A 24,515-nucleotide genomic window follows, 5' to 3' on the forward strand; every position below is an offset into this window, starting at 1 on the left:
GAATGTGGTATAAATGAATGCACACAATGTATGAAATAAAGCAGGTGATCTTGTAGCGCAGTTACAAATTGGAAGGACGACATTGTGAGCATCACAGAGTCATGGCTGAAAGGAGATGACAGCTGGGAGCTAACGTTCAAGGATACGAATAGTGTCAAAAAGACAGGCAGCTGGGCATAGAAAGGGTGGGGTGGCTCCATTGATAAAAAAACAAAATCAAATCCTTAGAAAGGAGTGACATAGGATCAGAAGACGTAGAATCCTTGTGGTTAGAGTTATTGTACTGCCCTCGTTCATATTTTTACTGTTATGCTGTATGTGTTTCATTTTGGCAGTTCTGAAAGAGCTGTCTGTTCTGCTTTCATACTTGTTTGGGTTATTGTTGAAGATAAGAGATGAGGAGAAATGTGTGCCATTCAGTTAGGTTGGTCAAATCAAGAAGAGGTTTCTCTGGTGAGCGACACTAAGGTTGAGCTTGGGGCTTTTGTTCGAGAGGAGATGAAGAGAGAAGACAGTCGTTGCACACAATCCAGTGGGAGATCCGTTTGTTCAAGATGGATTGCGAGCAGCGTTCGGAAGATGGTGTGTGCTTTCACGTTGACCGAGGGCCGAGCGCGTGAGTGACAGAGAGGTTCAAGATGAGCTCCAACTTGTGCACATCTGACCGTTTAATTAGAATGGGCCCTTTTCTTTTTGTTATTCTTTACTAACCTTTAGTTAAGATTCATAAATATAATTCCTTTAATTGTACGCAGTGTACTGTCTGAGAGTGACATATACAACATCCACTCAACTTACTCACATAGGCTGCTCCAACAGCACCTCCCAAACCCATGAATACTTTCACTAAGCGGGACATCTTCACATGCAAGTTGCCCATTTAGTCACACACCAACTTGAATTGGAAATATCTCATCATCACTTCATTTCTGCCGAGTCTAAATTCTGTAATTCCTTCTCCAACAGCACTGTGAGAGAACCTTCATCAGGTGCACTGCACAAGTTCAGGGTGGCAACTCACCTTTATTTATTGCTATTTATTGATATTTGCATTTGCAGAGTTTGTTGTCTTCTGTGCTCTGGTTGAATACCCTAGTTGGGCAGTCTTTCATTGATCCTGTTATAGATCCTATTCTCTAGATTTGTTGAGTATGCCACAAGAAAATGAATCTCAGGGTTACATATGGTGAAGATATGTACCTTGATAATGAAATTTACTTTGAACTTTTCAATTAGAGATGGTCAATGAATGCTGGCTGAATACCAGCCTCACCAGTGATAAATGAAAAGTGAAAATAAAGCATTAAATCTCAATAGGAAATTTGTTAGTCTAGGGGAAACAGCACAAATCAAATTCTAACCAAATGACACATGCTTTTTCACTTTCAATGTTTTCCCTGAATGTACACATGGTTTTAAGTGCAATTTGTTTCTGGAGAGTATGGAAGGCATCTTAGTCTAATTCTGAAAGTAGTAGGACAAGCAGCTAAAACTTCTAAGATAAAAAGGCTTTAAAGATTGAGACATACGTTGTCAAAAAAGGGAAGTTATAATAAAATATAAACTACTAGTTGGTTTTCACTGGAATTTCTAGTTTGGGGCATCACAGTAAAAAAAAAGCTGTCAACAACTTGCAGAAAGTGCAGAGGAAATTTACAGAATGGAGTTAGGAACGAGGGCCAATAGCAGCCGGAAAATGGAGGAGAGAAAGTAATGGAATTCACTGAGTAAATAGTGAGAAATGACAGAAGGATCAAAAACCAGACGATGCAAATTTAATCTCTGCATGAAAAGCAGAATGGGGTTAAGGGACAAGGGACTGTTTTTCTTCATACTGGCTAGTCTTGAATGCACTCCCTGAAATATGGTTGGGGGTAATGTTCCTTCTAATTTGTAATGACTAGTGTGCGCAAAAATGTTGTACTGTGCAACTTTTTTGCACAGTGGCAACATGTGCACACTGAATTTTATACATGAAGATATTTGTTTTAGCTGCTACCGAATACTCTCAATAAGAACTTTGACCTGTGGGTTTGATCGTTTTCAGTCTCGTTCATCTGCACACTCACAAAACATATGTAGCAGGCCTGTAGTATGTAATGAAGGAGCTTTTGCACTCTGTCCATGTGATCTGCTTGCTAAAGGAGGCTTTAAAAAGTCAAGTTTGCAAATATCGCTCCACTTCTTCCCACTTGCAAATTCTCCATTGCAGCAACACACACAGGTACTCTAGTTTCTGTATTATACATAAATATTTCTCGTAGCGGCACGTTCCTGACCTCATGAGCTTTCAGTGTAGCCGTTTCTACTGTTTCATTAAGCCATTCTGCTTTAAATAAACTAGCAGTTCTTTTGCATTTCACAACCTTTGCTTCATTGGAATTCAACAGAGTGAATGAATAACTTCTTCAGTAAAAACAGCGTAAATAAGTCAATTCTAAACTCTACAGACAAATCATTGCAAACTCCACATTGTCAACACTGTCCACATCAGAAACCAGAAAAAGAACTGTAATTGTGTATGATTGTGAAATATATTTAACATGCCAATGAGGTAGAGGGTGACAATCTTTTGTATGCAGTTTAAATGTCCTTGTGCGCTTGTAGCACAAGATGTGTGCATGCACACGTTTGCACACCTTAGACAGAACATTGGGTGGGGGTGAAGTGGGGTGAGGGGAGAGGGAGGCATTGAAACTGAAACACATTTTCTCGGCACTTCAGGGTAGCAGAACTGGTGACTTTGTGTTCTCTGTCTCACTACTGAACCTTTGACTCCTCTGCAGGATTGTAAACCCCTTGATCAGGCTGAAATGGGTGGTCATTGTGATTCTCCACGATGCATCAAAGAGTTTCATGATGCAGTAAGAAAAACTTTGTTAAAAGTGCAGCAGCCATATAAAAAAAAACTGCACACCATATTTCCATATCAAACACCATATTTCAAAACAATATTTCCACTCGATAGTTTAGGCATTTTATGTCTTTGTGCCAGGTTTAAACTATATTCAATTGTTTTTTTTTCCATTTTTAAATCCACCTGCTAGATCAAATGACATTTCCTCATTAACTTTTTGTATGTAGCAATAATTTGTCCAAGTTAGATTTACAGTCATGTTCCAGAAGTGAAAACATATTGTTCCTCATTTAGGGCCCTAATTTCTAAGCTGGGTTCTTGCATCAATACGCTCTACCTACACCCTTTGATGATGGTATTAGTCTAATCAACATGGAAGCCAGAAAGAGAACCGGGGACTGCAAATGCAGACTTACATTTTTCAGACTATTGTAAAAGTCCACACTCCCAGCACAGAGGTAGCGTCCCAACAGAGTTGCATGTGTTGTGAAGATTGTTGCCACGGGGAGTTTTCTAATGCGGCTCAAAACAAGGCCAACACCTGACAGCCATTCATGGAAATGTGCAATGAGAAAGGTCTCCTTCTCACACTGGGCCACAAACTACAAAATAAAGTAAGGTTAAACTTAAACACACACATTGCAACAATACATACTGTCAACATTATAATTCTCTAGACTGATTACACAAATAGGTCCATTATAACAAATAATTCCTGAACTCTGATTTTCTAAAAGAAGTGCATCCTAAAAATAAGATCACATGCAAAAACATTTAGAAATGTTACTTTAATTAATTTATGACTGGTAAGTTTTGAACTTCATGATTGGGGAAACTCATTTTTCTGATTAAAGACATTTATAGATCAATATGGACTTATAAAGATGGGAAGTGTTGTAAGGATTTTGATTTTGACAAATAGGCAAACAGCTGGTGTTTACAACCAAACTAAACTCCAGCATGGGGAAGCACAGCTGCCAATGACCACAGCAGAGAGAAAACTGGCAAAGGGAAATAAGCAATTAGAAATGAAGCATAATTACACAATTCACAAGATGGAAAAGACAGTATTAAGGAAGTGGCCCAGGGACCATCACAGAAGAGGGTCCAAGTTAATAAACAGCCCAGGCAATGCTACAAATCAACGAAAGAAAAAAAAAGCAGAAAATGTGAAAGCACTCAACAGATTTGGTAACAGCAGGTGAAAGACACAACTAGAAATAGGAAAGAGAGAAAATAAGTTAGTTTTAAGTTGCTCAGAGAATGGGAAGGGCTGGATCATCACAACAATCCTGGCTTCATCCTATTCCCTGAGAAATATTTCTAATAAGATGAAGCTAGGGTTGTTGTGGTGATAAGCTCTCTGGCATGCCACTTACAAACAATCCAACTTCTCCTCCCCTCTAACTTCTACCAGATCTGGACCTAAAAATGCAAGCAATGACTACGTGCAGCATCTCAGAGTGGTTACTCTAACAGGAAGTTAACTCCCCAGTGACAGAAACTTCCGCAATCTTGCCTGCTTACCAAACCAAAGGCCCAAAAGAGAAATCCCAAGGCACTTCTACCTGGCACATAGCCAGTACTTTTCGCTACAAGGATAATAGTCACTTAGCAAACAATTTTTAGCTTGTTCAACTGCAAGCAAAATATTATAACAAACTTCCTTATTCACAAGTGTTATCACAGGATACACTTAAGGTTTCTGAATAGTTAAAAACCACAAGAAGATTGTACATATATTTTGTCCCCTTCACCTTGGACTGTTCCTGAAGGGAGGGATGCTACGCCAAAGAAGATGTAAGCATTAAGGAAAGCACACATTCACAGTTGCAAAGCCAGAATAGTTACTCTGCAGCTGTACTGTAACTTTTACCAGCTAAAACTGTATTATATTTCAGAACTGTGAAAGGTGTTTTCACAAAAGCATAAACCACAAAACGACAATAATAGTCCACAATCTGGTCTTCATTGGTGGCAGAAGCAATATCAGAGCCAAAAGCACCCCTCTCTGCAAAGTATTCTATTGATGGCAGAGGAAAGGGGAAAAATGAATAAATGCATAGACTGTGGCACAACATATAAAGGCAATATCGCTTTCAAAAATCACAATATACTGATTATGTTTAGGACAGACTGGTCTAGCTCCACTAAAACCTAATGTAAAAGATATGACCACTTAAATTAATTTATTTTCATCTCTCAGAAATTAATAGTGCAATCTTTTGATGGGTATTAAAGTAATCACATTGCAAAGTTTATAAAACCTGTACCTAACAAAAATATTTGTGTGGGAAACTGAGACAGAGATCCCAGGGTCACAAGATGCTGCAGGGAATTCACGCGGGTATAGTTTTACTCTCCCAGCTCATCTGGGAGTGAAGCATCACAGTCACTCATGTTGTTAGGTTTTGCATTGTAGGAAAGTAAACCCTGCAAACCCTGCCAGCGCAGTCGGATATCTGATTCAGTCTCCAACTTCAATCATAATTGTTTTTCTACTCTTAAAATAGCCCCCTGTAAGTCGTACCTGGACATCTTGCCTAGTTCTGTATCACCAGTCTTGAGTGTCAGCAGACTACAAATCTCCTGGTTCATCCATGGCTTCTAGTCTGGCTATGGGCAGTTTGGCTCTGACTCCACAGGTTGGTGGTGGCTGTTCAGAGACTTCCTCGAGCTGGCCTGGTTGAAACCCCCCGCAATGATAGGGAAGGCATCAGGGTGTGCTGTCTCGTGACCGCTGATCATGGTGCTCAGCTCCTCCACCGCCTGTCTGACGCTGGCCTGAGATGAATGATGGCGGAAAACTCCCTTGGTGGATAAACTGGATGACACAAACACTGCTAGATATTCCAGCTCAGGTGAGCAGGATTAAGACATAGTCTGTGCACAACTATGAGTTAATCATAAAGCAAACTCCGTCTCCTCCTTCCTCTAAAAACGTCGGCCTTTCTGGCAGACAGTGAAGACTTTGGGCTGCAAGTGCTGCATCCAAAATGGTGGGAGTGGGACATGTTTCCATAAAGCAGAGTACCACAAAAATGTTTCTCGGGTACAGCAATCTTGCTCTGAGGTCTTCAGTTTTATTTTCCAGAGACCGTACATTCGCCAGCAGGATAGTCAGGAGTGGTGCTGCAAGTCCTCTTCGTTTCAATCGTGCCTGCAGACCAGCTCATTACCAAGCTCTTTATTCTTAAAGGAGAACTGCACTTGCGACCCGAGTCTGCCGATTTTGAGGATCATGTTCTGACTCTAGTTGTGGTGCTAAGATTGGGCCAGGTACTGCACGTATAATGGGAAAAGGGAATCTTTGTAGCACACCCAGGGTGAGTACTGTATGTGGGCTAATATAAAGCTGATGACTTTTACGAATCACAATACAGAGAGTGTATTAGTTTACATCACTATCCATCATTAACCGTTTCAGTGAGGCGATACAGGGTAAAGTTTTTGATTGTTTTTTGGCACATGAATCCTTACAGTGACAAAGACCATTGGAGGATGAACAGTCAGTTGGTGTTTGGTTACAGATCTCCTTTGTGAGGTTGGGAGCGCTGAAGAAGGGAAAGCAGCCAGGGCACCTGGCAGTTACTAAATGAACTTTTGAATCCCTGGAATTTCAATTGGCAATGTGGGTGGTGTCGTAGTGCAAGATGCCTCATTTTCACATCAGATGAAAGCAGATAACTATTTTGGTGAGACACTTGCTGCAGAACAACCTATTAACGCTCTTGCAGCCATTGTATGTCTATGGCGGATCAATGTGCGTTTCTGGTCAAAGTCAACCGCCTGGAAAGTTGGCAAGAGGGACTTGGCAATGGTAATGCTGCTTAGGGTCATGATTCGAAAGTTAAAATCCATCTGTTTGGAGATAAACATTAACCTACAATTTGTGGTGCCAATATTTGTTACTTGTTGAGTCATGCATGAAGGTTATCCAAGTCTTGCAGTATACAAGCCTAAGCTGTCTCATATATCAAGCAGTACCAAGTGGAATTGCACCTGGTGACATCATCAGAGTGCATTCCCACATCTGATCTTATAAAGGAAGCAAGTCATTAATAAGACAGCTCTGGATGGGGGTTAGATTAATGGCACTGTCATAAGGACATCCTGTGGCTGAGGCCACTGACCTCCAACAACCTCAGCAATTGTTGGTGTGCTGGATGCTGAGGCCCCAGGCATGGAACTGTGACTTGCGGCTGATGCCCGTTATAGGGCCTCTTCCTTTCAGCACTGGGGCAAAACTTGACCCAGGCAATGGGCCACCAGGTTGGAGCTGATGGTGAATCCATGCTGTCCTTTTAACAGCTTTAATGGCGGAGAAATAACAGGTCACCTCCTTCATTCATTCTGCAGTGCTGGAGGCTCTGACCTTCACATTTCACAAATATATCACTGGTTCTTTTAAAATATCAGATACCATTTTTTGAAAGTTCGAATTTTAAGATGGTATTTAAAAACACATTTATGTTATCCCATACAGTCTTTAATCTGGCAGTGGCATTTCTACCACTAAAAATTGTTATTTGTCCAGACACTGTGATTTTGAACACCTCTGAAGACCACAACTCCACCTGCTCCCATGTCAGTGTAACGAGCACCGTTCTAGAAATCTCATACTGCAAGTCTCAGTGAAAGACCAGGCCATGCCCTGATGCTGAACGGAGGAGGTACCGGGTACTGTATACTTACTTCGCCCAGGAACCAAGCAGTGATAAAACCAAACAGCACTGCATCATTAGCTTCCTTGTCAAACCAGGGAATTCCAATATTGCATGAATCCCATAGCTCCGTCTTCCACTGATCTAGACTCCAAATGCAGGCAGCAATGTCTAGTAGCACAACATAAGGACTTCCATCAATCAGCCATCTGCCAAAATGTACCTGCAAGACAGAACAAGCTAAATGTCAGAAGCCTCTAGGATTGTGTCATAATTAATGATATTTACATTATCTGTTTTCACGGAGATAAACAAGGAAATGTGACAGCAACCTTATGCATTTTTTCATATTATTAGTTTTAATAACAGAATACCTGAATACTCTTGACTGTTACCATACAGGTGTCCCCTGCTTTTTGAACATTCGCTTTACGAAACCTCACTGTTACGAGAGACCTACATTAGTTACCTGTTTTCGCTAAGAGAAGGTGTTTTCACTGTTATGAAAAAAGGCAGCGCGTGAAAAAAAGCAGCGCATGCCCCAAGCAGCCACTCCTCCCCCCGGATTCGGAACGGCATTCTAGCCAGCATTGCTTAAACACATGCCTGTGAGCAGCCGTTAGCAAGATGAGTTCTAAGATATCGGAAAAGCCTGAAAGAGCTCGTATGGGTGTTACACTTGGCGTAAAACTAGACATAATTAAGCATTTCGATCGTGGTGAACGAAGTAAGGGCAAAGTGAGTTTGGCTTGTGGTAGTTGATGAAGATGATGTTGAAGAGGTTTTGGCATCCCATGACCAGAACTGATAGATGAAGAGCCCATGCAATTGGAAGAGGAAAGGATAACAATCGAAACCGAATGCAGTAGCGGACGGACCGAAAGTGAAGTTGTCCAGGAACTGAACGTAAAGCAACTGCATGAGATTTTCGCTGCAATGATAAAGTACGACTTTAATTTTGAAAGGGTATGTCGGCTTAGGGCATATCTGCAAGATGGTTAGAGTGCTTACAAAGAACTGTATGATAGAAAAATGCGCGAGGCTCAGCAGTCAAGCATACTGTCGTTTTTCAAGCCTTCCACATCAGCCACAGCAGACGACGAACCTCAACCTTCGACATCGAGGCGGGCAGTCGAAGGAGAAGATGGCCTGCCTGCCCTAATGGAAACAGATGACGATGAGATGACACCCCAGTGTCCCACCACCCCAACCCCTGAGCCGCGGACAGATTCCAATTCGTGGAGAATTCCGGGAGGCACACAGCACATCTTTAAGAAAAAAGCCGAAATAAACATGCTAATTAATTAGGTGCCGCCCAACTCGTAATTGTTGGCCCATATCAGAGGCGATTGAAGATGTGCTGTGTGCCTTCCGGCTACCGCTGTACCCCTGCATGCTTCGCGGATCAGTATTGGGTCACTGCCCGGAGGGTGGGGGCCACTGCACCACCCGAACCACCGATGACTCAGCCTAACACACCATCATCAGTGTGCGCGATGTCTTCCTGATTGCCTTAAGTGATACTACACTGTACATACATTATTTCTACTTTATATCGGCTGTGTATTTTTATGTGTTATTTGGTATGATTTGGCAGCTTCATAGCTTAAAGGTTACTGGAGCGAGTGTTTTTGCCAACAGCGCTTGCGTGAGATTTTCTGCCCAGAGCGCTTGCACCGTGTTTTTGCCTAGAGCGTTTGCGTGAGATTTTCGCTGCGGAGTACAGTGCAGGCAATGATTGTGGAAAAGTATTTCTACTTTATATAGGCTGTGTATTTATCATATCATTCCTGCTTTTACTATATGTTACTGTTATTTTAGGTTTTATGTGTTATTTGGCATGATTTTTGTAGATTATTTTTGGGTCTGCGAACGCTCACAAAATTTTCCCATATAAATAAATGGTAATTGCTTCTTCGCTTTACGACATTCCGGCTTACGAACCGTTTCATAGGAACGCTCTACCTTCGGATAGCGGGGAAAACCTGTATGTCAGAATATGAGCGCAGTCTTGCTTCCAAATGTATCTCATAACCACTGTTATCTCAATATATTTAAACATGTACAACCGAGTCTACACAATTGCGAAGGGAAGGGATTAGTTCATCCTCCACATTTGACAGGCCCTTCGACCTATGCATTGTTTCCATGGGAAATGGAGTGCATTTCCCCCACCCTTCGAACCACGATAGGGATTTCTGTTTCTGCTCCTTTCACAAATGTCTGCTGCACATCTCCCTTTATTTCTGGCACAGCCATTGCCTTGCCATCCTTCTCTCTGCTTCCCTCTTGCCATTCTGATGGATCATTCCATCCAAGTTGATCAGTTCACTCCATAAGTACCAAGATATGCTCCTGTTTCATTGCTCCTTTGAGCTAACTACAGGAGATGCAGTACCTGCCCTGTCACCTTCCTTTTTGCTCTCCTGAACACCAAGCATTCTCTGCAGATGAAACAGTCATTCATTAGTACTTTGCATTACTGGCAGCATTTACAGCATAAAAATTTGGACAGTTTCCTCCCCCTCCAACACCGATTTGCTGACTAATTTGGATAGACGTTCAATTTGCAAGTATGACACAGTATTTCCAATTATTATCATATGAATCTTCCATCTCATTCTCATTCTAACCCCATTGTCATTGGCTTCCTACATTTCGTTAGTACTGTTCGCTGTTTTAAATATTCACCACATTCACAACCAGGTGTGACTTGGAAGAAACAAATGTACAGTAGCCAAATTTGCTCACAACACATAAATGGGTGGGAAGGCAATTTGCGAGGATATAAAGCTGCTTAGAGAGATATTGAACTGTTCAACGAGTGAACAAAATGTGGGAAAAATTGAGTATGGTATGGGAAAAGTTCGTCATTTTTGGAAGGAAGAACAAATTTGATTATCTAATTGAAAAAAGTTGTAGAAAATTTCTGTAGGGAGATGAGTCTTTGGGTTGTAAAATGTATGCACAGTTTGATAATAAATGTACTTTGAACTGTGACGAACATATTTTCTCAAGCAAACAGTCTTGTGCTTCAGTGTCTCCTGGGTGGCACCTCATTCTTAGGTGTGTCCTTTAGGATATATGCATTGGCAAAGATTGAAGATTGTTTAATTAACAGCAAGCGGGTCATTTTCAAGCCTTGGCTAATGGAATACCCACAAACAAAAATGCCGGAGGAACTCAGGTCAAGCAGTACCTATGGAAATGAAGAAACAGTCAACGTTTCAGGCTGAGACCCTTCATCAGGACTGTAATGGAAGGGGGAAGAAGTAGAATATGGGAGGGGGGCAAGAAGTACATGCAGGAAGGTGATAGGTGAAGCCAGTGAGTAGGGGAGGGGGTATGAAGGAAGAGACTGGGAGGTGATAGGTGGAAAAGGTAAACAGATGGAGAAGGAGGAATCTGATTGGAGAGGAGAGTAGACCATGAGGGAGAGAGAGAGAAGGAGGAGGGACACCAGGGACAGGTGATAGGCAGTTGAGGAGAGGAGGCAAGGGGGTGGGGGGGGACAGAGTGGAGAATTAAAGAAGAGGGAAGGGGAAAAATTACCAGAAGTTGGAGAAATCAATACACAAACAGAATACGAGGTGTTCCTCCTCCAACCTGAGATTAGCCTCATCATGGCTGTAGAAGGGGCCATGGACATGATCCCCTCATATCCCTTTTGCCAATCACCTGTCCAGCTCTTGGCTCCATCCTCCCCCTCCTGTCTTCTCCTATCATTTCGGATCTCCCCCTCCCCCTCCCACTTTCAAATCTCTTACTAGCTCTTCTTTCAGTTAGTCCTGACGAAGGGTCTCGGCCCGAAACGTCGACTGTACCTCTTCCTAGAGATGCTGCCTGGCCTGCTGCGTTCTTTGATGTGTGTTGATGTGAGAATGGGAATGGAGATTGGAATTTAAATGGTTGGCCATTGGGAAATGCTGCTTTTTGCCAATAGAGTGCAGCTGCTCAACAAAGCGGTCCCCCAATCTACATCAAGTCTCACCAATGTAGAAGAGGTCATATCTGGAGCACCGGATACAATAGATGATCCCAACAGATTCGCAGGTGAAACGTTGCCTCACCTGGAAGGACTGTTTGGGGCCCTGAATGATGGTGAGGGAGAAGGTGAATGAGGAGGTGTAGCAGTCCTTCCACCTACAGGGGTAAGTCTAATAAATAAAACTAATGGAATACCATAGTAGTTGGTGTCGGGGCATAGCTGTTCACAGTTTATACTAGTGATATAGATGAGCAGATCAATTATAATATACAAGTTTGCTAATAACACAAAGTTGGATGGCAGTGTGGGCCGTAAGAAGCTTTAGGGAGATACACAGATTAACTGAATGGATGAAAGTAGTTGGAAAATAACATGGAATATTGTAAGGTTATTCACCTTGGTGGCAAAAATAGTCAGGCAGAACAAAGGGGTGAGATTGAAAGATGTCGGAGTTCAAAGTGTACGTGTATAAGTGAAACTTAATATTCAGGTATAGTCAGCAATTAAGGAGGGAGCCTATTGGCCTTTATTGCAAGAAGGATTTGTGTACAAGACTAGAGATGTCTTGCTTCAGTTACAGTCAGGCCCTGATTAGATTAGACCTATATTTGCAAAAGGCAGAGTCCAGCAAAGTTCACAGCATTGAGTTCAGGGATGTTGAATTTGTTATGAGGTGGTATTAGAAAGATAGAAAACCTACAGCACAATACAGGCCCTTCGGCCCACAAAGTTGTACCGAACAAGTCCCTACCTAAGAAATTACCAGGGTTACCCATAGCCCTCTATTTTTCTAAGCTCCATATACCTATCCAAAAGTCTCTTAAAAGACCCTATCGTATCCGTCTCCACCAACGTTGCCAGCAGTCCATTCCACACACTCACCACTCTCTGCGTAAAAAACTTACCCCTGACATCTCCTCTGTACCTACTCCCCAGCACCTTAAACCTGGGCCCTCTTGTGGCAGCCATTTCAGGCCTTGGAAAAAGCCTCTGATTATCCACATGATCAATTGCTCTCATCATCTTATACACCTCTATCAGGTCACCTCTCATCCTCCGTCACTCCAAGGAGAAAAGCCGAGTTCACTTAACCTGTTTTCATAAGGCATGCTCCCCAATCCAGGCAACATCCTTGTAAATCTCCTCTGCACCCTTTCTACGGTTTCCACATCCTTCCTGTGGTGAGGCAACCAGAACTGAACACAGTACTCCAAGTGGGGTCTGACCAGGGTCCTATACAGCAGCAACATTACCTCTCAGCTCCTAAATTCAATTCCATGATTGATGAAGGGCAATACACCATATGCCTTCTTAACCACAGAGTCAACCTACGCAGATGCTTTGAGTGTCCTATGGACTCAGACCCCAACATCCCTCTGATCCTCCACCCTGCCAAGAGTCTTACCATTAATACTATATTCTGCCATTGTTTTTGACCTACCAAAATGAACCACTTCACACTTATCTGAGTTGAACTCCATCTGCCACTTTTCAGCCCAGTTTTGCATCTTATCAATGTCCCGCTGTAATCTCTGACAGCCCTCCACACTATACACAACACCCCCAGCCTTTGTGTCATCAGTAAGCTTACTGACCCATCCCTCCACTTCTTCATTCAGGTCATTTAAAAAAAAATCACGAAGAGTAAGGGTCCCAGAACAGATCCCTGAGACACATCACTGGTCACTGACCTCCATGCAGAATATGACCCGTCTACAACCACTCTACAACCTTCTGTGGGCAAGCCAGTTCTGGATCCACAAAGCAACGTCCCTTGGATCCCATGACTCCTTACTTTCTCAATAAGCCTTGCATGGAGTACCTTATCAAATGCCTTGCTGAAATCCATATACCCTACATCCACGGCTCTACCTTCATCAATGTGTTTAGTCACATCCTCAAAAAATTCAATCAGGCTCATAGGGCACGACCTGCCCTTGACAAAGCCATGCTGACTATTCCTAACCATATTATATCTCTACAAATATTCATAAATCCTGCCTCTCAGGATCTTCTCCATCAACTTACCAACCACTGAAGTAAGACTCACTGGTCTATAATTTCCAGGGCTATCTCTACTCCCTTTCTTGAATAAGGGAACAACATCAGCAATCCTCCAATCCTCCGGAACCTCTCCCATCCTCATTGATGATACAAAGATCAGAGACTCAGCAATCTCCTCCCTCGCCTCCCACAGTAGCCTGCCTGGGGTACATCTCATCCGGTCCCGGCAACTTATCCAACTTGAAGCTTTCCAAAATCTCCAACACATCCTCTTTCTTAATATCTACGTGCTCAAGCTTTTCAGTCCGCTGCAAGTAATCACTACAATCACCAAGATCCTTTTCCAAAGTGAATACTGAAGTATTCATTAAGCCCTCTGCTATTTCCTCCGGTTCCAAACACACCTTCCCACTGTCACACTTGATAAGTCCTATTCTTTCATGCCTTAACTTCTTGCTCTTCACATACTTGTAGAATGCCCTGAGGTTTTCCTTAATCCTGCCTGCCAAGGCCTTCTCTTGGCCCCTTCTGGCTCTCCTAATTTCATTCTTAATCTCCTTCCTGTTAGCCTTATAATCTTCTAGATCTCTAAGATTACCTAGCTCTCTGAACCTTTCGTAAGCTTTTCTTTTCTTCTTGACTAGATTTACTAGCCTTTGTACACCACGGTTCCTGCACCCTATCATAACTTCCCTGTTTCATTGGAATGTACCTATGCAGAACTCCACACAAATATCCCCTGAACATTTGCCACCTTTCTTCCGTACCTTTCCCTGAGAACATCTGTCCCCAAGTTAAGCTTCCAAGTTCCTGCCTGAAAGCCTCATAATTCCCCTTACTCCAACTAAACGCTTTTCTAACTTGTCTGTTCCTATCTCTCTCCAATGCTATTGTAAAGGAGATAGAATTATGATCACTATCTCCAAAATGCTCTCCCACTGAGAGATCTGACACCTGACCAGGTTCATTTCCCAATTCCAAATTAAGTACACTCTCCTCTTGTAGGCTTATCTACATATTGTGTCAAGAAACCTTCCTGAACACACCTATCAAACTCCACCCCATCTAAACCCCTTGCTCTAGGGAGATGCCAATCGATATTTGGGAAATTAAAATGTACCACCATGACAACCCTGTTATTATTGCACTTTTCCATGCTCTGTTTCCCAATCTGCTCCTCAATATCCTTGTTACTATTGGGTGACCTATAAAAAACACCCAGTCAAGTTATTGACCCCTTCCTGTTCCTAACCTCCACCCACAGGGAGTCCGTAAACAATCCCTCCATGATGTTCACCTTTTCTGCAGCCGTGACACTATCTCTGATCAGCATTGCCACGCTCCCACTACTTTTGCCTCCCTCCCTGTCCTTTCTGAAACATCTAAAACCCAGCATTTGAAGTAACCACTCCTGTCCCTGAGCCATCCAAGTCTCTGTAATGGCCACCATGTCAGAGCTCCAAGTACTGATCCACACTCTAAGCTCACCTGCTTTGTTCACAATACCCCTTGCATTAAAATAGACACATCTCAAACCGTCGGTCTGAGCGCATCCCTTCTCTATCACCTGCCTATCCTCCCTCACACACTGTCTCTATTTGTGAGCCAACCGCCTCTTCCTCTATCTCTTCAGTTCAGTTCCCACCCCCCAACAATTCCAGTTTAAACTCTCCCCAACAGCCTTTGCAAACCTCCCCACCAGGATATTGGCCCCCCTGGGATTCAAGTGCAACCTGTCCTTTTTGTACAGGTCACTCCTGCCCCAAAAGAGGTCCCAATGATCCAGAAATCTGAATCCCTGCCCCCTACTCTAATCCCTCAGCCACACATTTATCCCCCATCTCATTCTACTCCTATACTCACTGTCACGTGGCACAGGCAGTAATCCTGAGATTACTACCTTTGTGGTCCTGCTTCTCAACTTCCTTCCTAGCTCTCTATAGTCTGTTTTCAGGACCTCTTCCCTTTTCCTACCTATGTCATTGGTACCAATATGTACCACGACCTCTGACTGTTCTCCCTCCCACTGTAGGATATCGTGGACGTGATCTGAAACATCCCAGACCCTGGCACCTGGGAGGCAAACTCCCATCCGAGTTTCTTTCCTGTGTCCAGACTTCATGTAGCTCTCGAGTTTAGAAGACTTACAGGTGGTCTCAATGAAACAAAATTGTTATAAGGGTAAACAGGGTAGATACAGTAATGAATTCTCCCTGACTAGGGTATCACAATCTGAAAATAAGTCAGCCACTGAGTGCAGAAGTAAGAAAAAGTTTATTTATCTGCAGTTCAGTGACAGGTGGATTTTTAGATATGAAGGGATCCATCCCATTTGGACGTTGGCACAGAAAAGTGCGTGAGGGCGTGGGAATCAGCCATGATCTTTCCGAATTGCAGAACAAACATGAGAGGCCAAGTAGTTTACTCCTACTTCAATTTCTTATGTCCTTTTGTTATGTACACAGCTCTAACAAAGCACAATGTAAGATGAACAGCATCTTTCAATAAGGCATTTTAGAGCCTTCAAACTTAATAACGTCAGAGAATAATATTATTCTATCTACACCTCCCCCAGACAGTTCCTTTTTCCACCTTCTTGCAATTTGTGCCATCATCTGCTTCACCTCTCCTGTGTTGCACCAAATCACAAACTGATCCTCCAAGTTCTATCATTTCTGTTCTTTAAAATGTCATTACCCAACTTCTGCTAAATCTGAGGAAAGATTATAGACACTAAACATTTCTCCACAGTTGCTTCATGAACTACTGAGGATTTCCAGCATTTGCTGTTTTTAATTTAGATTCGCATCATCTTCGGTATTTACTTTGTTATTACTTTAGGCGTGACTGGAGAGAACTTCAGAATCCCCAGTGTCCAACCATCCAGGAGTTACCTCCATCTCCAAGCCTCAGGTCCTCATCCCAAACTCCTACACAAGTAACACAATCCTACACGACCCACACAAGTGATCTGTAAACAACAGTCTCCCTTGCAGTATGGCTTGGGTGACACTGTTACAGCTCGGGATGTCGGAGTCTGAAGTTCAGTCCCAGCGTCCTCTGGAAGGAGTTCGTATGTCCTTCCTGTGGAATGCATAGATTTTCTCCGGGTGCTCCAGTTTCCTTCCACAGTCCAAAGACATACAGGCCAGTAAGTTAACTGGTCATTGTAAATTGCCCTGTGATTAGGCTAGGGTTAAACTAGTGGTTGCTGAATGGCGCAGCTCAAAAGCCCAGAAGGGCCTATTCTGTGCTGATTCACAAAATTAAAAAAATAAATACGCAATCAATCCGGCATGGGCTGATAATTGACAATGATCATTTATGCCACAAAAGGGTCAAATAATCACCATCCAGCAAAGAATCTCAGGGTCTATCTAGATATCCAGTGTAAATTACCATTACTGCATCTTTCATTAATCCCATCCTGAAGGTGAATATTTTTCAGAAAATAAATTGGACTAACTGCACAAGTACTAATGCTACAAAGCAAGTCAGAAGTTGGGTATCCAGGAGTGAGTGACTCACTCCTGAATATCTCAAATCCTTTAGAAGATCTAGAAGGCAAAAAGGTTAGTAAATTTCAGAGTGCGAAGTGCAGCTTCAATAAGATTCACTATTTGATTAGATTAGGAGGACACGCAGTCCCCTTTTATTGTCATTTAGTAATGCATGCATTAAGAAATGATACAATGTTTTTCCAGAATGATATCATGAAAACACATGACAAACCGACTTAAAGACTAACAAAAACCACATAATTATAATATAGTTACAACAGTGCAAAGCAATACTGTAATTTGATAAGAACAGACCATGGCACAGTAAAAGTCTCAAAGTCTCTCTAAAGTCCCATCATCTCACGCAGACGGTAAACCTCCAGCGCCAACTTGCCGATGCAGCATCCTGGAAGCATCCGACCACAGTCCGACTCCGAGTCCGTCCGAAAACTCCCAGCCTCTGACCACCTCTTCGACACCAAGCACCATCTCTGCTGAGCGCTTCGATCCCGGCCCCGGCAACAGGCAATAGGAAAAGCCGAGGATTTGGGGCCTTTCTCTCCAGAGATTCTGGATCACACAGTAGCAGCAGCAGCGAAGCAGGCATTTGAGAAGTTACTCCAGATGTTCCTCCGCACTTCTCATGGCTGTCTCCATCAAATCCGGACTGTGCACGGCATCCTACTTCACAAATACGATATTCATGCGGAACGGCTGCGCGGGCTGCGTCGCGCTGCTATCTTCTCCTCCCTCCTTTATGGTCCTTTGCGCTGAAATTGCAATATGCACCATCCACAAAACACACTGTCGTTATTTGCAAAGGCCTAAGCCAGGATCACGTGGAAAACCCCCACAATCTCTACCTCTAACGCAGCCAAACATTCCATCACCACATTCTGGCATCCTGACCTGATAGAACATCACCATTCCTTTGTTGTCACTGAGTATAAATCCTGAAACTCCCTCACCAGCTACGTTCTAAGTGTACATTCACCAGAAGGACTTCATCAGTTCAACAAGCAGGCCACCACTACCTATTCGTGAGCAATTAAAGCAGATTAAATGCTAGTCTTGCCAGTAGCATCCAGATTCTGAAAAACAAAAGGATCAGATATCAATCTTGGTTTTCAAGCTGTCCATAACTGCTCAACTACTGATCATCTGCACTCCCCCACAGATGATCAGACCCCTCCCAAACACCCCTCTGACCTTCGAGAATCACTGATTTCCAGTTTATGACCCTTTTCCTCTTTCAACCAGAAAACCCACCTCCCCCTACACACACACACACACACACACTCTCTCTCTCACACACACACGCTTCCTCTCTCTCACACACACACACACACTCTCTCTCTCTCTCTTTCACACACACACACTCCCTCTCTCTCACACACACACACTCTCTCTCTTTCACACACACACTCTCTCTCTCTCTTTCACACACACACACTCTCTCTCTCTCTCTCTCTTACACACACACACACACACACACACACACTCACTCTTCAGCTTCTATCCCCAAGAAGCTCCAGAGTCAAACACAGTGCAGAATGTCTGTGATTTTCCTTGTGTGTTCTGCACTGGGAGAGTTTGTGCAGAAATGATCTTGAGTTAATAGACATGGCACTTGCAAAGTTCAAAGTGCATTTATTGTCACAGTATGTATACATTATACAACCCTAACAGGCACACATGAAACAAAGAAACCCAAAAAAACTCACATAATAAAAGAAAGACCGTCGAGCGCCCAGTGTGTAGAGAAAAATAAACGTATCATGCCCATAAAACAAACCCACATTAAAAAAAAGGCTGTCGGACACCCAATGTGCAGAGAGAAAAAAACACAAGCAAATAGCATCCTGAAGTCCACAAGAGAGTGCCGTAGTTGAGCACAGTTCAGCACAGAGCAGAGTAAACCCAGTGAGGCAGCGATCTGAACCGCCCTTCTCTCACCTTGTGCCCTGACACCCTGACTCTTTCAATCTGGCCCAGCACCCAAATCGACAACCAAACATCGGGTTCAGTCACCTCGGAATGCTCTGGGCCTGATTCATTGCTGAATCATCCATCAAAACAACATCCAACAAAAAGAATAATGCCACCACTTTCCATTATCATTTGAGTTGAAGACATTTGCTGCAAGCATATTACCTGAGGGACAGATTTGCTGTCAATAATCTCCCAAATCAGGAATAAGCAATTTATTCTGGCCTCGCCAAAACTGTTAAGATTGCAAAATTGAATAAAAAGAATGACTTATCTGATACCCTCTGGTCTACCTTTGTTTTACTCATTTCTACACGCTTACCCACACCCAGAATCTGTAGTCTCACCTTGATGCCAATCACTATTATTTCCACAAACTTTCTAAAACATCATAACTTCATTTACAGAGCACTTTCCATACAGGTGATGCAGTTCAAAGTGCGTTACAAAAGTACAAACTTGAAAACAAAATTTAAAAAAAATAAACTGGATAAAAAAATTATGAATTCCTCTCATTTTGTGGCATTTGCTTGACTGAGGACATTATCTGCTTAGGCAGGTTGGTTCATAGTAGAGAACAACATTCCTGAATCATCATTATTCCCTATTATAATCTTGGAATTGGACTCTTCATGCAGAGCATATAGCAGCATTAACAGAGGCTAGTTTTCCCTTGAAAATATTATGGTGGACTTCTAGTCCAGTTTTCCTCTAATTTCTCTCAACCACTCTGCATGATCTCAAGCGTGCAGACAGAATTGTTAAATCATGGCAAAGTTTCACTGACTGATTTTTTTTAACTCTAAGTGGGGCCACTGTGGTTAATATATTTATCATGTTATTATTGAAAAAATTCAACCAATGCATTTATTGTCCAGTTTTGGCCACATGGGTCAGTTAAACTAGCCAGCTCAGAGAACTTAAGTTGTGTTGTAGCATCAAGAAACCATTTTTAACTATAATTTCTTTCGAGGTCTTGGTTACAGGCAAGAGGGCATCAAAAAGTACAGAAAAATTATCAGAGATAGTGGTATCAGAGAGAGGGATGTTAATAATAGTTAACCCTTTTGTCATTACCACATTGATGGGTGGGCTCAGTGACATGCTGGGCAGGATCTAGGTGGTCTAGTAAGTTCATAAATTCAGCTGCCATACAGTTTGCATTGGAGAGGTCATTAATATGAATATTGAAATCACCAGCGATGACAATCCTGTCATAGTTCAATATAATAGAAGATAAGAATTCTGAGAATTCCGAGAGAAAGCAGACACTGGATTTAGGGGGTGATAAATGATAAGCAGAGGACAGGATCCATACAATAAATTTTAAACCTCAAAACCTGAAAAATTGTTGACATACAGTAGATTGCACCTAAAATGTCTTTTGAACATGGTGACAAACCTGGCACCTTGGTACCCTGAAACTGTCATAGTCAGGGGGACACAATTCAGATAACTGGCTGTATTCATTTAACTTTAACTAGGTCTCAGTGAAGAACACAAAATTAAGTTCTGTGGAGGTAATACAAGATAAAAGTCTTATTTAAAAGTGATCTCATATTTAGAAGAGCTATCTTAAGCAGAGTAACTTGGAGTTGTGCAACAAGGGAGGTAGATTTTAAGATAAGGTTATTTCTGTTGACACCTTTAACAGCACAGTTCAGTCTGGGGCCCTTCCATTGACAATGGTCTGAATAGGATTGGTAACATTTGCAAAGTTGAAGGAAGTAGTTAAGGATGGATCACACGTGCCATTGATGGTAAATAGTCATACACATGGGTTTGTCCAAGTGCAGTGGAACATGTTTGCAGACAGCGTCTGTGAGCCCAAACTGTTTGGGTGAAAAATGTGGCGTGTTCCCAAAATAGACTAAAAATGTCAATGAAGTCAAAGTTCATCTCTCTACATTGCTTCGGAAGCCAATCATACTGACTTGCCTGCTAAAAGACCAGAGCCTGACCCAGCTTAGGAATTGGTCTGGAGATAAAAATTTCCTTGTCACTAATTTTTTGAAATTCAGAGAGACAACTAAAGTCACGTCTGAGCAGCTCGGATTGTTGCTGAGCAATGACATTTGTGCTAACGTGGAGAACAATCCTTTTTTTAGAAGGGTGGTCAGTTAGTAAGCATGTGAGCTCGTACATTATATCATAAACTTTAACGCTGGGGAAACAAACAGACATATTTAGCTTTGACTTGATGTTCTCAATGATGAAGTCACCGATTATCAGCACCGGTGAAGGCAGGGGAGAAGGTCACGGAATCCGCAGTGGCATGGCGGGCAAGGAGGTAACCTGAAAGCTACCTTGCTTAAGGTGCAGTGGAGGTGGGGAGGCACCTACTGGCAGTCCAGAGTGGCATGGAGCTGCTGGTGGTGTCTCACCATTCATAAATGAATCCCTGATGCCCCAGGTGATGGAGGATGAAATGAGTCGGTCAGCAGAGAAAACTCTTGGACGCTGAATCTATTTCTTGTCATGCAAGTGAAGGAGTGGAGCACCTACGTGTTCCTACAACTGTGCAGGGTCCCGCTAAGCAGGGAGTTGAGCTGGCTGATGCCTTGGGCCTGGTTCTCAGTTGAATCCAGGGCTTGTTTGGCTTGACTAGAGTGGCCTCCAAAGGAGGCCCAATCCAGGGGAAAGTGGAGTGAAGCTCTTCTCCAGCGATGGCTCTGGCACCTGTAGTGACTAAGAAGTCGAGGAACTGCTTGACATCCTTAATCTGACAAAGTTGAGATATTTTCCCGTCTAGTTTGGCGATTTTTCAGTCACAGCAAAGACAGCCCTCACAGACAGGCAGGACGGTGAAACGTGGCATGGTCCCAGTCTAATAACCAGTTGTGTGCTGCACTGAGTAAAACACAGCCATCTTCACCCACCTCCTCCTAATCTTAGGCTCTCCCATCCCATACATAACTCCTTGTAACGTGATTTCTTTTTCCTGTCAGTCTTTAATGTTCAGTTATTTAAGTCTCTGGAAACTTTTCCATTCTGATGACTTTCTGCTTTAGGCACTCGCCAACATTCCACATAAAACTCATCTCACAATTCCAATTTCCTCCCCAAATCACATAGTACAAAGATAAAATTATAAACAGTATCTTAAGGGCTCACTGATGAGGATTAAGTGAGGAAGATCAAGTGTCTTAGGCTTGGGATATCAAAGAAGTTGACATTTTATTTTAAAATTCTGTACATACCATCATGATGTACCATCTGCTGTAAATTATAGGCTTTCAAAGATAAACTGAAATTATTTGTAATATCATATACATAATTATGGTTCAAATATTTTGCAACTATTTCCCTAGAAAGCTCAGGTTTGTTTCATCTCAATTTATAGGTCCCACCTGAAAATGAGCACCGTAATCAACAAGAACATATTCCCACAAGGCAATCTTAACCCACCTCATCCTAAAGTTTCCACGCCATTCATAGAAATGGTAGCCATCTCATTCTTTACAAGAAATGTAGCAAAGTCTCGAGTCAAAATTGAGATCATAATCACAATAAACATTTCTTTTGCTTAAACATACTTAACATAGTATCAATAAAGGTTCATGGCATCAAGATCTCAGAAATCTTATGTGGCTCACTGGAATGATTTATTTAACGCTTCATAACTTTGTTACAATATTTTTAAAAGTTAGTTCCTATGCTACATAGATCCCCATTAAATTCCCAGACTGCTTATCACTCTCTCTCTCTATTTTAACCACACACTGAGTCACACCCCATCTAGGCAGAATGGAGGAATTTACAATACCTTACAGCCCCTGGAGTTCATCAAATCAATAGTGCGCTTAATGGCTGGATTCAGTGGTTCAATCAGCTCAACTTGTGTCTTGACACTGTTCTCAACATATGGGCCAATCAAAATGTAATTCTCTCCATGCTGATCCACTGTCAACTTTGTTTTGGTTTGGATGACAGTGTAGATACCACCCACTAGAACAAAGAAAGGGCAATGAGAAAATAAATACAGGAATACAAATTGAAGTCCATAAAGCATGAAAAGAAAAAAAAGTCACTCTTCCAACAAACCCATGCACAATCACCTTTTAATGGAATCTAACCCTCCAAAGGAAAAGACGTGTTGAAATGCCAATTTACTTAGACTAATTATCTATTTTATTTCATACAGGTGTACCTCTCGACAGTGAGATAATGCTACATTATCTTATCCCACTTCATAACCTTGGTCTATGGCGCATGTTTTAAAATATCCACATCTAATCTTAGCTAGATAATTATCCTACCTCTTCAGCAATGTGAATTTTCTGCATTTTCCAAACGAGTCATCATGTGGCTTCTCCAAGGAACACATTTCATTCTGTGCCACGATAGGACTCGCACATCCAGTTGATGGAAAAACCACAGGCTGAATTACAAAATGTCCCCTCACATATCCTTCACTTACGTCAGCCCAGAGTCAGAGCTGTATCTTCAGTGGACAGTGAGAGAATCTCTAAAATTCCCATCTCTCTAATTTTTTATTCCATTACGTTCATTTTTACGATCTTACTTAAGCTTTTATCCATTCTTCCAATTATCTCTGAGCCTTTGGCTCCATGACAATATTTTTACGATTAACTTCTTGTGAAAGGCTTGGCGACATTTTCCTACATTAAAGTCATACAGGAAGTAAGTGTTTTTTCTAACATTTTCTCGCACATTAATATCAGAGAATCCACTACTCTTTAAACAATTACCTGTTCTGGAAGTCAACAGAAGTCCAGCATTGTGTCCTTTGAAATTAAATAGCAACGGCTATTTAATGAAAATTCATGGACAATTTCATCTAACCCAAAATGGGAATATCGCCCCCGGGGTGTGGTGGGAGTTTCTAAAGTGGTGATAAAGATAAAGGGGGCGGTGGGGGGTGTTCGGTAGCAAATGAGGCAGCTGAGGGATTACACATTTAATTTCAGAAATAAATTACTTATGATAACCATTTGATCCTCAGTGCCTCATAATTGATTACAATGATCACGTAATCACCTCATCGCTCATTAACCCACCATTCTCTCAGACTTGGCTCAAAGCGCATTATAATTGTGGAAAAGCAATGTGACACTCTGCATGTGGCATATCTTGAGGAAATTGGACTGAAGAAAATTGAGTGATTTCCAGACCCAGCCCACACACTATCGCCATTCACTACTGTAGTGCATGTTAGCTAGGCCGATTCCCATACTCTAATCACACAGTGACACGTCTCCTGTGAATTAGGGTATGATGTTCAATGGGGTAAAGTTCAGAATCTGCCTTTTTGAATGGTTTTGATCGCATTTCTTTAGCCCACGGCCCACCATCATTACTCCACTTCATGTGCCTTCAGGCAGAGAGTCAGATTTTGTCTGAGCTATGATGACATCATAACTTTCCCCGTTATTGATTGCAGTGCTTAAGGTTGGACTTAATCCATGAGCAATTGACTATGGTCTTTAATCTGCCACAAAAACAGCAGAAGCAAACCAAATAAAAAGGTATAGAATATCTGAAATATGAAT

At 42.2% G+C, this 24,515-nt stretch overlaps 1 protein-coding gene across 3 annotated transcripts in view; it reads right to left on the minus strand.

Annotated features, from left to right (window-relative positions):
* The window catches only part of LOC140205149 (glycogen [starch] synthase, muscle-like), a 127,677-nt gene that overhangs the window by 79,968 nt on the left and 23,194 nt on the right, over nt 1–24,515 (minus strand). For 2 of the 3 annotated variants that reach the window (XM_072272413.1, XM_072272414.1), the window contains exons 2-4: nt 22,769–22,950; nt 7,553–7,744; nt 3,274–3,459 (exon numbers count right to left, since the gene is read on the minus strand). In XM_072272413.1, the coding sequence (XP_072128514.1) occupies nt 3,274–3,459; nt 7,553–7,744; nt 22,769–22,950 (560 nt within the window). The remainder of the gene's footprint in view (nt 1–3,273; nt 3,460–7,552; nt 7,745–22,768; nt 22,951–24,515) is intronic. The other variant, XM_072272415.1, reaches the window with a different exon arrangement.

Source organism: Mobula birostris, chromosome 11, assembly GCF_030028105.1.
Source record: "Mobula birostris isolate sMobBir1 chromosome 11, sMobBir1.hap1, whole genome shotgun sequence".
NCBI lineage: Eukaryota > Metazoa > Chordata > Chondrichthyes > Myliobatiformes > Myliobatidae > Mobula > Mobula birostris.